We start from the raw sequence: 12,575 nt of genomic DNA on the forward strand, positions 1-12,575 counted from the left end.
AAATTTTTTTAAACGACATTTTGTTAACATCAATATACACAGATAAATAAATATAAAACGTTTTTATAAGCACCAATATATGTTTTTATTTAAAGGCGCTAAATTGGCAGCCTAAATGGCGGCTGCAGGGGCTCGCGCTTGTCAGTGCGTACACGCGCGCTCACGGTGACGCCGCTTTGAGAAGGATGGCGAGCGCGAGACTGCTGTTGGCGCGGGGCTGCTGTACAGCCGTGAAAACTGTCACAGGTGACAAACTTATATTCATAAACGCATATGTTATTATTGTGTATATGCAGTATATTGTACGTTACTAGCGCTTTAGAGTGAGTTTGGGAGATGTTGAATGAGGTGACCTGCATGAATGAACTTTCACCTAGTTTTTACAGTGCAGGTCAGTATGTCACAGTTCAGCAAATATAAATATAGTAACAATAATGGTGTGAAGTATAAGATTTTAAATTATAATTATAATTCATAGTTAGTATATACAATTAATTGTAATACAGGGGCGTGACCGCTTACTATTCACCTGTGTTTACAGTTGTTGTGACTTTAAAATCAATGAAAAAAATGAATACAGATGCTCCTTTAAGGAATGTAAGAGATGTTGTCTGTTATTTGCATTATTATTTATTTATTTATTTTTTACATTGATTGATAATTGGAAGTTTTGGCAAAAAAAAAAATGCTACAAAACAATAGTCAATATGGAAAATTACGTTTCTCATATTGTTATAAAGAACATGTAGACTTTTAACCTTTGTAAAAGACTCAACATATAATATTTTTTAAATATAATATATATATATATATATATATTTATATATATATATGGTTATTTGTTTTATATTTTATTATATTATACATGTAGCATCAATAATCTGATAATAAAAACCTTTGAAACCTGTTTAATTAATAGCTAATTACAATTATAATATTTAATGTACTGTATATTGATGTGTATTCAATGTTTGTTGTAAGTTTATGGTTTCTTTAGTATTATTTTAACTTATGCAAACTTTCTATGACCTGCTGACCTCTGATTGGACACACACAGACATGTGTACCTGCATGCTGTGTGTGTGATTTGTCATGTGAATGTGACAGGTGGGGTTGTATGGGGGAACTGGGGCAAAGGTCATGCATGTCTCCAATGACAACTGGATTATGAGCCAAAGTCACTGTGTCACTTGTGCATTTCAACAGAGAACGCAAATTTAATTAAATATATTATCTTTAAGACTGCCGTGGGGTGTACAACATATTGACCTTACAATTTATACTGTAATATAATCAATGAAATATTGATTATAATCTGTTTCAGAGGTATTAACATTACACATTCTTATTAAAATTAATTGTTTTTTATTAGATAAGATACAGAATAAGAGTTAATAAATCACTTGATTAATCATAAACACAAACTAACCATTTACAGTATTCATAAATATTGCTTTGTTAAAAGAAAATGACCTCTATGTGGTTTGAAGGACTATGTAACTTTCTAATGGAAAGTTTAAGTGGAACTTTAGACATGTGTGATCATGTTTATTTATGTTTTGGGTCATAGGTCATGGACAGAGAAGTCTATCCATATCATCAGCTGTGCTGGGTAACTATTAAAAACAGTATTGATGAATAGAGACATGATTAATGTTTTCTTTTTTAATCACTCCTTTGTCTCTCTCCATCTGCAGCTCGCACTCATGTCAGTTATGAAGTCAAGGATAATGTTGCTGTGGTACGAATCAATGATCCAAACTCAAAGGTGAGTTCTGTTCTCCCATGATTCCTCTTGTGTAACAATGTCTATGGCTGTGTCTGAAACCACCCCCGTTTAATAGGGCACTATTTGAGGAAACAGCCATTTGTAGTGGTGTCTGAAACCATAGTGAACATCATCGAGTGCACTCATTCAATCCCACAATGCACCACAATAACGAGTGTATAACCAATTAGACTCAACGGCTAGAGGATACCCATAATGCACTATGAGGATCGTGCCGAATGAATAAATGCTGTTCTTTTAAACTTTAAATTCATCAAAAGAATCTTTAAAAAAATAATGTATCAAGGTTTCTACAAAAATATGAAGCAGCACAACTGTTTTTAACATTAATAATAATAAATAAATGTTTCTTGAGCTGCAAATCAGTATATGAGAATGATTTCTGAAGGATCATGTGACACTGAAGACTGGAGTAATGATGCTGAAAATTCAGCTTTGATCACAGGAATAAATTACATTTTAAAATATATTCAAATAGAAAATAGTTAATTTAAATTGTAGTGATATTTCACTATATATTACTTTTTTACTGTGTTTTTCATCAAATAAATGCAGCCTTGGAGAGCAGAAGAGACTCTTTCAGAAATAATTAGAAATTTTACTGAGATTGTATATAATTATTGTGTGTTTTGTAGGTGAATACTCTGTCCAAGCAGATGCAGGCAGAGATGGCAGAGGTGATGAATGAGATTTGGGGGAATTCAGCAGTAAAGAGCGCCGTCCTCATATCCAGAAAACCAGGATGCTTCATCGCCGGAGCCGACATCAAGTACAGCACACACTCTCACACACGCAGATTGCCTTGACCATTTATAGAGACTCGTATTCATCATCATCTCCACCTTTCAGTATGATTCAGGCCTGCAGCACAGCAGAGGAAGTGGCATTACTGTCACAGGAAGGACAGAAGATGTTTGACCGGATTGAGAAATCCCCCATTCCTATTGTGGCTGCTATTAACGGCTCCTGTCTGGGCGGCGGATTGGAGGTCAGCACATGATCATCTATTATTTCACTCTTTTTTTTGTTTTTAATTAGTCATTAAATCACTTTTGAGATGCCTTTTTAACTGTGTGAACAGCAGTGATGTTATTGTTAACTAAAAATAATAACATTTATCGGTAATTAAAATAAAGCATAAATAAAATAAAATCTAAATATTAGATGAAAAATTTAAACTTAAAAAAAATATATATTGAAAATTAGAAATGTTGCCTTGGCAACTATCTGAAATAAATACAGTCAAACCAAAAATTATTCAGACATTTTTTATTATTTTTGATATATTTTTACTAGTGTGTGCAGGACACTATAATTCATTTATGTAAGTGAGGATAGCAAAATAAAGTAAATTGTGACACATTATACCCAAAAATTCTTCATGCAGTGGACTACCAGTAAAATTGATAAACATTTTTGACCAAATATTATTCAGACACTTTCACGTGACCATGTTTTTCTTAAGTGTTATCTGACATAATTAAGATTAATTTTTTCTGACACAGTTTAACTCTGAGATCTTGTCATATTTTATTACCATTTTTTAAACTATAGTGAATAAACTGTATTAATGAATGAAATGTTCAAGGTGTCTGAATAAATTTTGGTTTGAGTTGAGATACTAAAATGACTAAAACTAAAACTGAGATAAAAATAAATTAAAGCTATATAGTCAAACAACTAATAAAAATGACAAGCACATAACAGAATTACTAAAATTAAACTGAAAATTGGAAATCCAATTTATAATATTAATAAATACTATAATAGTATATAAATAATACTAAAAATAACAGTTAAGAAGTGTATAAATGGTTAAAGATACAATAAAAAGCTACTATAATTCAGTATTGTGAAGTCAGATGTTTCCTTTATTTGTATACTGATAAAGTCTCGTTCACACCATGAACAATAACTATAACGATGAAGATATAGTTCTAAAAATCATTCTAAATATAAAAGAATAGCTAACTCCACAGCTATAACGATAACGATAAGTGTTGGAATCACTTTCAGAAATATTTTTTTCCAGCAGATGACCAATAAAAAAACATTGACAGCCAATCAGAATCCATCCTGCTTCCAAGAGCTTAAGCATTTAAAGTGACAGACAACATAACTGTAGCACATGCTTATTATAAACAGAATGATATCGCTGGTGTGGATGCTAATATACTTATCATTATAGTTAACTTTCTATTTATCGTTCTTGGTGTGAATGGGCTTAATACAGATACATGCAATATTACACGAGACAATAAACCTTCTTTAAATTCACCCATGGTTCTCATTTCTCTTGTTCTTTCAGTTTGCCATTGCATGTCAGTACCGCCTGGCCACAAAGAGTAAAAAGACGATTCTGGGCACCCCAGAGGTGATGCTGGGACTGCTGCCCGGGGCTGGAGGGACTCAGAGGCTGCCCAAAATGGTGAGAAGTTTACTGATGCTCCCTAATCGCTCAAGTGGACAGGGATATGTAGACGCTCCCTAATGGTGAAGGGTACCTTGTTTCATAATGATGTTTGTGTGTCTTAGGTCGGCCTTCCAGCTGCGTTTGATATGATGTTGACCGGCAGGAACATAAAGCCAGATAAAGCCAAAAAAATGGGGCTCGTACATCAGCTGGTGGATCCTCTGGGTGATTTAATCAATTATTATATTATATTATATTATTTTATTTTATATTATATTATATTACAGTAGTCAACATTTGAAGTGGATCAAAAAAGTTCATCAAAATTGTCCTAAGAACTAAGTTGTCCTAAGAGGAAGGTTTTAGGACAACTTTGATGAAAGGTTTTGATCCACTTCAAATGTTGACTACTATATATTATGTTATATTATATTATATTATATTATATTAAACAGTCCCTATATCACAAATCAATTATGTAAATATATTCAAGGAGCTCTTATCATGGAAAACAAGATTTTTTCTTGCTTTGTTTTTAAATAATAATAAAGTTCAAAATATTATCTAGACATAATCTCAACAATTAAACTGTTTTTGCTACTTGAAGCTGAAATAAAAGAAAATATAAATATAAGATGGAAAAACCTTTACTCGCTTTTGAATTGAACTTCAGAGGAAAGATTAAAAGCTGCACAGGTGCAGAATTGGACCCTGATAACGTTTTTGTGTTTTATGTGGCAGGTCCGGGACTGAAGAGTCCAGAAGAGAGGACCATCGAGTATCTGGAGGAAGTGGCTGTTGATTTTGCTAAAGGTCTCGCTGGTAAAAAAGTCACCGTGGAAAAGAAGAAAGGACTCATGCAGAGTAAGACAAACAGATCAGTGTCAAGATGAGATAAGACAGACTCTTAACTTGTCTGTTTATTAAAGGCCTTTTTATTGTTTTATAATCTGTTTTTCCAGAGGTGCAGGATTTTGTAATGGGTCTGCCGCCGGTCAGGAAACAGATCTACAAAACTGTCCACGGTAAAGTCATGAAACAGAGTAAAGGGCTTTATCCTGCGCCACTGAAGATTATAGAGGTAAACACACGCATACACAGACACACATACGCTCAGGCGCTCATGAACTCACAAGTTTTTGTGTGTTTTTAGTGTGTTCAGACGGGCGTTGAAAAAGGAAGCGCTGCTGGATATCAGGCTGAATCTCAGGTCAGTATCATCCCCTCCTGAACGTGGCACATCCAATCAGATTTCAGGGTTTCACTAAGTTTAAACCTGTAAAGTCTACTGTATCATATTTGATACACAAAGGCCTCTAAATTATCAACATGAGCAAAACTTTGCTAAAACAAAAAAACTTTTGTACATAGTCTATACTTTTATATGTTTTTGCTTTGAAATCTTTACTGATTTTTATTAAATAAATGTAAGAACAATTTTTTTATTGTTATAAAGTTATATTGCTGAAGCAACTTTGGTATATTTGATCATCCATACAAAAAAATGTATCAAATTTGATCCATCAGGTTTTTGAGGAGCGTTTATTTGTTCATTTGTTCATCATTGCATTGCATTATATATTTTGACCCCCACAATAAAAGCTATAGATATTTGATCATAAAACTAGGCATTTAAATATCTTACGAAGACATATTATTGGGAGATATAGAGTGTACGGAAGAGGATTAGGGCCAAGCAATAATAAAAAAAATAAAACCATCTCGAGATTAAAGTTGTTAAATTTCGAGAAAAAAGTCGAGATAAAATGTTGAGAATAAACTTGTTAAATTACGAGAAAAAAAACTCGTTAAATTTCGAGAAAAAAGTCGAGATAAAATGTTGAGAATAAACCTGTTAAATTATGAGAAAAAAACTCGTTAAATTTCGAGAAAAAAGTCGAGATAAAATGTTGAGAATAAACCTGTTAAATTATGAGAAAAAAACTCGTTAAATTTCGAGAAAAAAGTCGAGATAAAATGTTGAGAATAAAGTCATTAAATTACGAGAAAAAAGTCGTTAAATTACGAGAACAAAGTTGTTAAATTATGAGAAAAATGTCGTTAAATTTCAAGAAAAAAGTAGAGATAAAATGTTGAGAATAAAGTCATTAAATTATGAGAAAAAAAGTCGTTAAATTTCGAGAAAAAAGTCGAGATAAAATGTTGAGAATAAACCTGTTAAATTATGAGAAAAAAACTCGTTAAATTTCGAGAAAAAAGTCGAGATAAAATGTTGAGAATAAACCTGTTAAATTATGAGAAAAAAACTCGTTAAATTTCGAGAAAAAAGTCGAGATAAAATGTTGAGAATAAAGTCATTAAATTACGAGAAAAAAGTCGTTAAATTACGAGAACAAATTTGTTAAATTATGAGAAAAATGTCGTTAAATTTCAAGAAAAAAGTCGAGATAAAATGTTGAGAATAAAGTCATTAAATTATGAGAAAAAAAGTCGTTAAATTTCGAGAAAAAAGTCGAGATAAAATGTTGAGAATAAACCTGTTAAATTATGAGAAAAAAACTCGTTAAATTTCGAGAAAAAAGTCGAGATAAAATGTTGAGAATAAAGTCATTAAATTATGAGAAAAAAGTCGTTAAATTACGAGAACAAATTCGTTAAATTATGAGAAAAATGTTGTTAAATTTTGAGAAAAAAGTCGAGATAAAATGTTGAGAATAAAGTCATTAAATTATGAGAAAAAAGTCGTTAAATTATGAGAACAAATTTGTAATTTAGCAAATTTGTTCTCGTAATTTAACGACTTTTTTCTCATAATTTAACGAATTTGTTCTCGTAATTTAATGGCTTTATTCTCAACATTTTATCTCGATTTTTTTCTTGAAATTTAACAATTTTTTTCTCGAAATTTAACAACTTTAATCTCAAGATGGTTTTATTTTTTATTATTGCTTGGCCCTAATCCTCTTCCGTAAGAGTGACAACTGATATTTATATGTATTTTATGCAAGTAGTCTGCTATACTCTTATAAAGATCTCATTGATTTACATTACAAGCATTAGAATTTCATATTTTTACTCAGTTTGGGCCTCTAAATATAAGTGTTTTTCCTCCTCAATTATGAGCTCCATATTCTCATTATATCATACCATATGAGCCATAAAATCCAGGTTTACTTAAAAGCATAATTGATTAATGCAGCTCCTCTCGTCTGTTTTCTAGAACTTCGGCAAGCTGGCGATGACATCAGAGTCCAGAGCTCTGATTGGCCTGTATCATGGTCAGGTGGCCTGCAAAAAGAACCACTTTGGCCGCCCAGAGAGAGAAGTGAAGTATGTCTGATGGGAGGGGATTGGTGATATGATGTCATCAGGACATGAGTGTAATAACTGATTGTGCTTTTGACTTTTTTTAGAAAGCTGGCTGTTTTGGGGGCGGGGCTTATGGGAGCAGGTGTTGCCCAGGTAACAGTAGACAAGGGTGTGGCCACCATCTTAAAGGACACGACACAGGAAGGACTTGCCAGAGGTCAACAACAGGTGTACAAAGGGTTGGTGTAGCACACACATAGATATACATATTCATGATAGATCTAATATACAAATAATACTCAGCAGTTTGTTTTTCAATCCCACTTGACTTGGCAACATCAGCTGCAAGTTATAGTGTGAGGCAGCAGAGGGCGCTGCACTCCATGACATTAGAAAGAAACAATTAGAGCTCAGAGCCACCAGATGTCAGTGCTGTGATCTTTCTGTCCGTACACAAAGAGGGAAAAAAGGGTTTAAAAATGTACCTTTAGGGGTACAATAGCATGTCACTGGGGCAGTACCCTTAATAGAACATTTTTGTAACTTTTTTACTCCAAAAAGGTACATTTTAGTACCTTAAGGTATGTATTTGTTCTCTAAGGTACTAATAAGTGCCTTTTTCTTTCTCAGGCTTAACGACAAAACAAAAAAGAAAAGTCTGACGACGTTTGAGAGAGATGGGATCATGTCCTTGCTGTCAGGACAGCTGGACTACCGTGGTTTTGAGAATGTGGATATGGTCATTGAAGCCGTGTTTGAAGACCTGTCAATCAAACATAAAGTGGTGAAGGAGGTTGAGGCTGTAAGTTCAGCTTTTTGTGTGTTTAAGTGCGATTATACAGCTGTGCTGGTAAGTTTCTAGTCATATACACTTCTGACCGTACCTGTCCTGTGTGCAGGTGATTCCTCCTCACTGTATCTTTGCCACCAACACATCCGCTCTGCCGATTAAAGACATCGCAGCAGCCAGCAGGAGACCTGAAAAGGTGCGTGTGCGTGTGTGTTTTTTAAAGGTCCCGTTCTTCGTGATCCCATGTTTCAAACTTTAGTTAGTGTGTAATGTTGTTGTTGTTAGAGTATAAATAAAATCTGTAAAATTTTAAAGCTCAAAGTTCAATGCCAAGCGAGATATTTTATTTAACAGAAGTCGCCTACATCGAACGGCCAGTTTGGACTACATCCCTCTACTTCCTTCTTTAATGACGTCACTAAAACAGTTTTTTGACTAACCTCCGCCCACAGGAATACGCAAGAGTTGCGTTTGTAGAGTGTGTTTGTCGCCATGTCGTCGAAACGCTGTTATTTTCATCCCGCAGTCCAATCACTGGGTCTGATTCCGGCTCAAATTGATAGGGTAAAATTAAAGACATGTTTACAATAACACTGAGCGCGTGCATCTCCACGTTATGGTAAGAGGTGTGACCTTTCCGGGCAAGATACGCTAAACTGCTGTCGAATCACAACACAGGAACCGCTGGCACAATCAGAACTCGTTACGTATTTCTGAAGGAGGGACTTCATAGAACAAGGAAGTCATCAGCCCGTTTTTATGACAGTGGAAACAGCGGTATACAGATAAGTAAATTATGTGAAAAATACTGTGTTTTTTTACACGCGAAACATGAACACATGTTATATTGCACACTATAAACACAATCAAAGCTTCAAAAAACCACGAAAAACGGGACCTTTAAATGTGTTTGATTGTTATTAGTCAGTACTGAAGGAGTGATTTATTGCAAAAGTCTTTATGCTGACTTACATGTGTTATGTAGGTGATCGGGATGCACTATTTCTCTCCGGTGGATAAAATGCAACTGCTGGAAATCATCACCACAGATAAAACCTCCAAAGACACAACAGCTTCTGCCGTGGCCGTGGGGCTTAAACAGGGGAAGGTCATCATAGTGGTGGGGGTAAGAACACGTTCTGTTACGTTTTCAGCGTTCATCAGGCAGCAGTGAGTGACTGTATGTATATTTTTACAGGATGGGCCAGGGTTTTACACCACTCGTTGTCTGGCGCCCATGTTAGCCGAGGCCGTTCGTGCACTGCAGGTAAATTCCTGCATGCTTGAATAGCTCATGCAGGGAAAAATGATCTTTATGGGTTCCATTTTAGACTCAAGTTTGCATGTTTGTGGATAAGAAGAAGGTTTTTAGTAATATCAAATCTAGGTATGATCAAGTTGTTTTTACTAGATGCTGTTTAGGTACACTACCAGTCAAAAGTTTGTAAACATTACTATTTTTAATGTTTTTGAATGAAGTCTCTTATGCTCATTAAGGCTGCATTTATTTCATAATAATACAGAAAAATCTATAAAATTGTGAAATATTATTACCATTTAAAATTGTGGTTTTCTATATTAATATACTTTAATGTATAATTTATTTCTGTGATCAAAGCTGAATTTTCAGCATCATTACTCCAGTCTTCAGTGTCACATGATCCTTCAGAAATCATTCTAATATGCTGATTTGATACTCAGTTATTATCAATGTTGAAAGCAGTTATGTTGCTTAATATTTTTTGGAACCTGTGATACTTTTTTCAGGATTCATTGATGAATAAAAGGTTAAAAACTTTTCTAACAATATAAATCTTTACTATCACTTTTTATCAATTTAACACATCCATGCTGAAAAGTATTAATATCTTTCACAAAAAAAAAAGAATTTTTTTTTTACTGACCCCAAACTTTTGAACAGTAGTGTATATTGTTTCAAAAGATTTCTGTTTTAAATAAATGCTGATATTTTTTAACTTTTTATTCATCAAAGAATCCTGAAAAAGTATCACAGGTTATAAAATAATATTAAGCAGCACTGTTTCCAACATTGATAATAAATCATCATATTACATTGATTTCTGAAGGATCATGTGACACTGAAGACTGGAGTAATGATGCTGAAAATTCAGCTTTGATCACAAGAATAAATTATATTTTAATTTATATTAAAATAGAAAACCATAATTTTAAATTGTAATAATATTTCACAATATATGATTGTTTTTTCTGTATTTATTATGAAATAAATGCAGCCTTAATGAGCATAAGAGACTTTGTTCAAAAACATTAAAAATAGTAATGTTTACAATATTTTGACTGGTAGTGTAATTCAAGATTTCACGTTGAAGGGTGTCAAACTCCAATGACTATTAAACAGTTTACTTCACTGCACTGTTATTAATGAAAATAGACAATTTTTATTCAGAGGTTAAGATTAACTAATGAATTTATCACCTGAATGAATTTTAGAATTTTCTTGTATTAGTTTTAAATGTTTTATATAGCTTTTTGTTAATTGTGTGACTTATACACTTTGTTCCCGCCATGAAGATAGTCTGATGCTGATATGTTGTTAAATTTTTTTTTTTTTTTTAAATAATTGCTTGCTTGTGGTTAAATTGAGTCTTAGTGAAGAACCAGACAATTTAATTCAACTTTATTAATTCAATAATTTAATTTGACTGTTTGTTCAAAACTATTTTAATTCTATGAGCTAACTGTAATCTTCCTGTCTCATCACTTTGGCTGTAGGAAGGAGTTGGGCCCAAGAAATTGGATTCCCTGACAACAGGATTTGGGTTTCCTGTTGGCGCGGCGACACTTGCTGACGAGGTCGGTATTGACGTGGCGGCTCATGTTGCAGAGGATCTTGGCAAGGCTTTTGGAACACGATTTGGAGGAGGAAATGTTGAGGTCTTGAAGATGATGGTCCAAAAGGGGTTCAAAGGTGCATCTGTTAAACTACATACAGCTTTATCTTCATGAATTGTCAGAATTGTTGGTCTCACAGAACATTGATAGCAAGTTAAAGGGAGTTCACCCAAAAATGCATGTGCATTCGACTGATGATTTAAATTTTAGAAAATATAGCAAAAAGCCTAACTATACTTGTCACATTCAAATTCAGCTTTCAGATTATTTCATGTATATATGCACTTCAGGGCGCAAGTCTGGAAAGGGTTGTTACGTGTACGAAGCCAAGTCGAAAGAAAAGAAGGTGAACTCAGGAGCCGAAGAGATTCTTAAGAGCTTCAAGCTAACAGCGCCCCCTGCTGTGTAAGTTGGTTCACATGATTAACACCACAGATTGTAGCATTGATATACCTCAAAAAAAAAACCTTCATATTTCTCTCTGGCCTTCTTTAGCTCCACCGATGAGGATATTCAGTACAGACTCGTGTCTCGATTTGTGAACGAGGCCGTACTGTGTCTACAGGAAGGCATCCTGCCCGACCCTGTGCAGGGAGATATCGGAGCCGTGTTTGGACTTGGCTTCCCGCCTTGCTTGGGAGGTAACACACACATTACACACCTTGTAATTAAAATGATTTATCATAACTGATGCGGGCCTAGCACTTAGCCCTGAGGCATACCCCATTGTGCCTGGGGATAATTAAGGATTTGCAAAGTAAACTTTGGCAACACACTTTTTTCCTACATTTCAGGCCCGTTCCGTTTTGTGGATTCATACGGTGCAGACAAACTTGTCCAGAAAATGAAGCGCTTTGAAGAGGTCTATGGTAACCAGTTCACCCCCTGCCAGCTGCTCATCGACCACGCCAAGAACTCCAGCAAGAGATTTCACAAGTGAAAATACACCACCTTTATAATTTTTTGATCTCAGAATTTGGCATCTTATCCAAAAAAAAAAGTCACATTCACTTGCTTAAAGTTGTGCATCATTTACAAATCCTTTATTTGTGTTTTATCATTTGTGGTTTAAAAAGCAGCACTTTCCTAACTTGGCCTGTACATAATTTGTCAGTTTGTTTATGTGATCAAAAAAAACATTAATGATATAAAAGTTGAGATTTGTTTTTGTTTTTTTTAACCGATAAAGAATTTTATGAATAATATTCATTCAGGTACACATAACATCACTGTAAAAACATTTATGAATGTTGCAGCTACATTTATTTTTTTTAACCAAGGTGCCTCAGATTATCTCCAGGTTGAGCTGGAGAAGGACTATTGCACAGATATTATTTGTTGTATTTTTTTTTTGTATAGGATAGTAGTTTGTATGTTTGCATATGATTCTGCTACAATAAACTTCTCAGATTTAACTGAAAGGGTCTACTTTTCACACC

The 12,575-nt window shown here is 34.0% G+C and overlaps 1 protein-coding gene across 1 annotated transcript; it reads left to right on the plus strand.

Moving 5' to 3' along the window:
- The first annotated feature begins 102 nt into the window (after positions 1–102).
- Positions 103–12,551, plus strand: hadhaa (hydroxyacyl-CoA dehydrogenase trifunctional multienzyme complex subunit alpha a). The gene is made up of 20 exons (XM_048207762.1): positions 103–246; positions 1,571–1,612; positions 1,698–1,768; positions 2,425–2,558; positions 2,639–2,777; positions 4,098–4,217; positions 4,325–4,427; positions 4,944–5,066; positions 5,165–5,283; positions 5,356–5,412; positions 7,384–7,493; positions 7,577–7,711; positions 8,103–8,274; positions 8,372–8,458; positions 9,248–9,388; positions 9,461–9,529; positions 11,017–11,212; positions 11,427–11,541; positions 11,632–11,777; positions 11,931–12,551. Exons 1-20 carry the CDS (start codon positions 186–188, stop codon positions 12,074–12,076), a joined length of 2,286 nt encoding a protein of 761 aa, XP_048063719.1. The 5' UTR covers positions 103–185; the 3' UTR covers positions 12,077–12,551.
- Positions 12,552–12,575: the final 24 nt, after the last annotated feature.

Source organism: Megalobrama amblycephala, linkage group LG11 (assembly GCF_018812025.1).
Source record: "Megalobrama amblycephala isolate DHTTF-2021 linkage group LG11, ASM1881202v1, whole genome shotgun sequence".
NCBI classification, from domain to species: domain Eukaryota; kingdom Metazoa; phylum Chordata; class Actinopteri; order Cypriniformes; family Xenocyprididae; genus Megalobrama; species Megalobrama amblycephala.

Excerpts from the sequence above, each read along its gene's own strand:
- hadhaa (XM_048207762.1), top strand. The coding sequence starts at position 186 with ATGGCGAGCGCGAGACTGCTGTTGGCGCGGGGCTGCTGTACAGCCGTG. Across the intron at positions 1,613-1,697 it reads CATATCATCAGCTGTGCTGG|CTCGCACTCATGTCAGTTAT; the intron begins GTAACTATTAAA and ends CTCCATCTGCAG. Across the intron at positions 2,778-4,097 it reads GTCTGGGCGGCGGATTGGAG|TTTGCCATTGCATGTCAGTA; the intron begins GTCAGCACATGA and ends TTGTTCTTTCAG.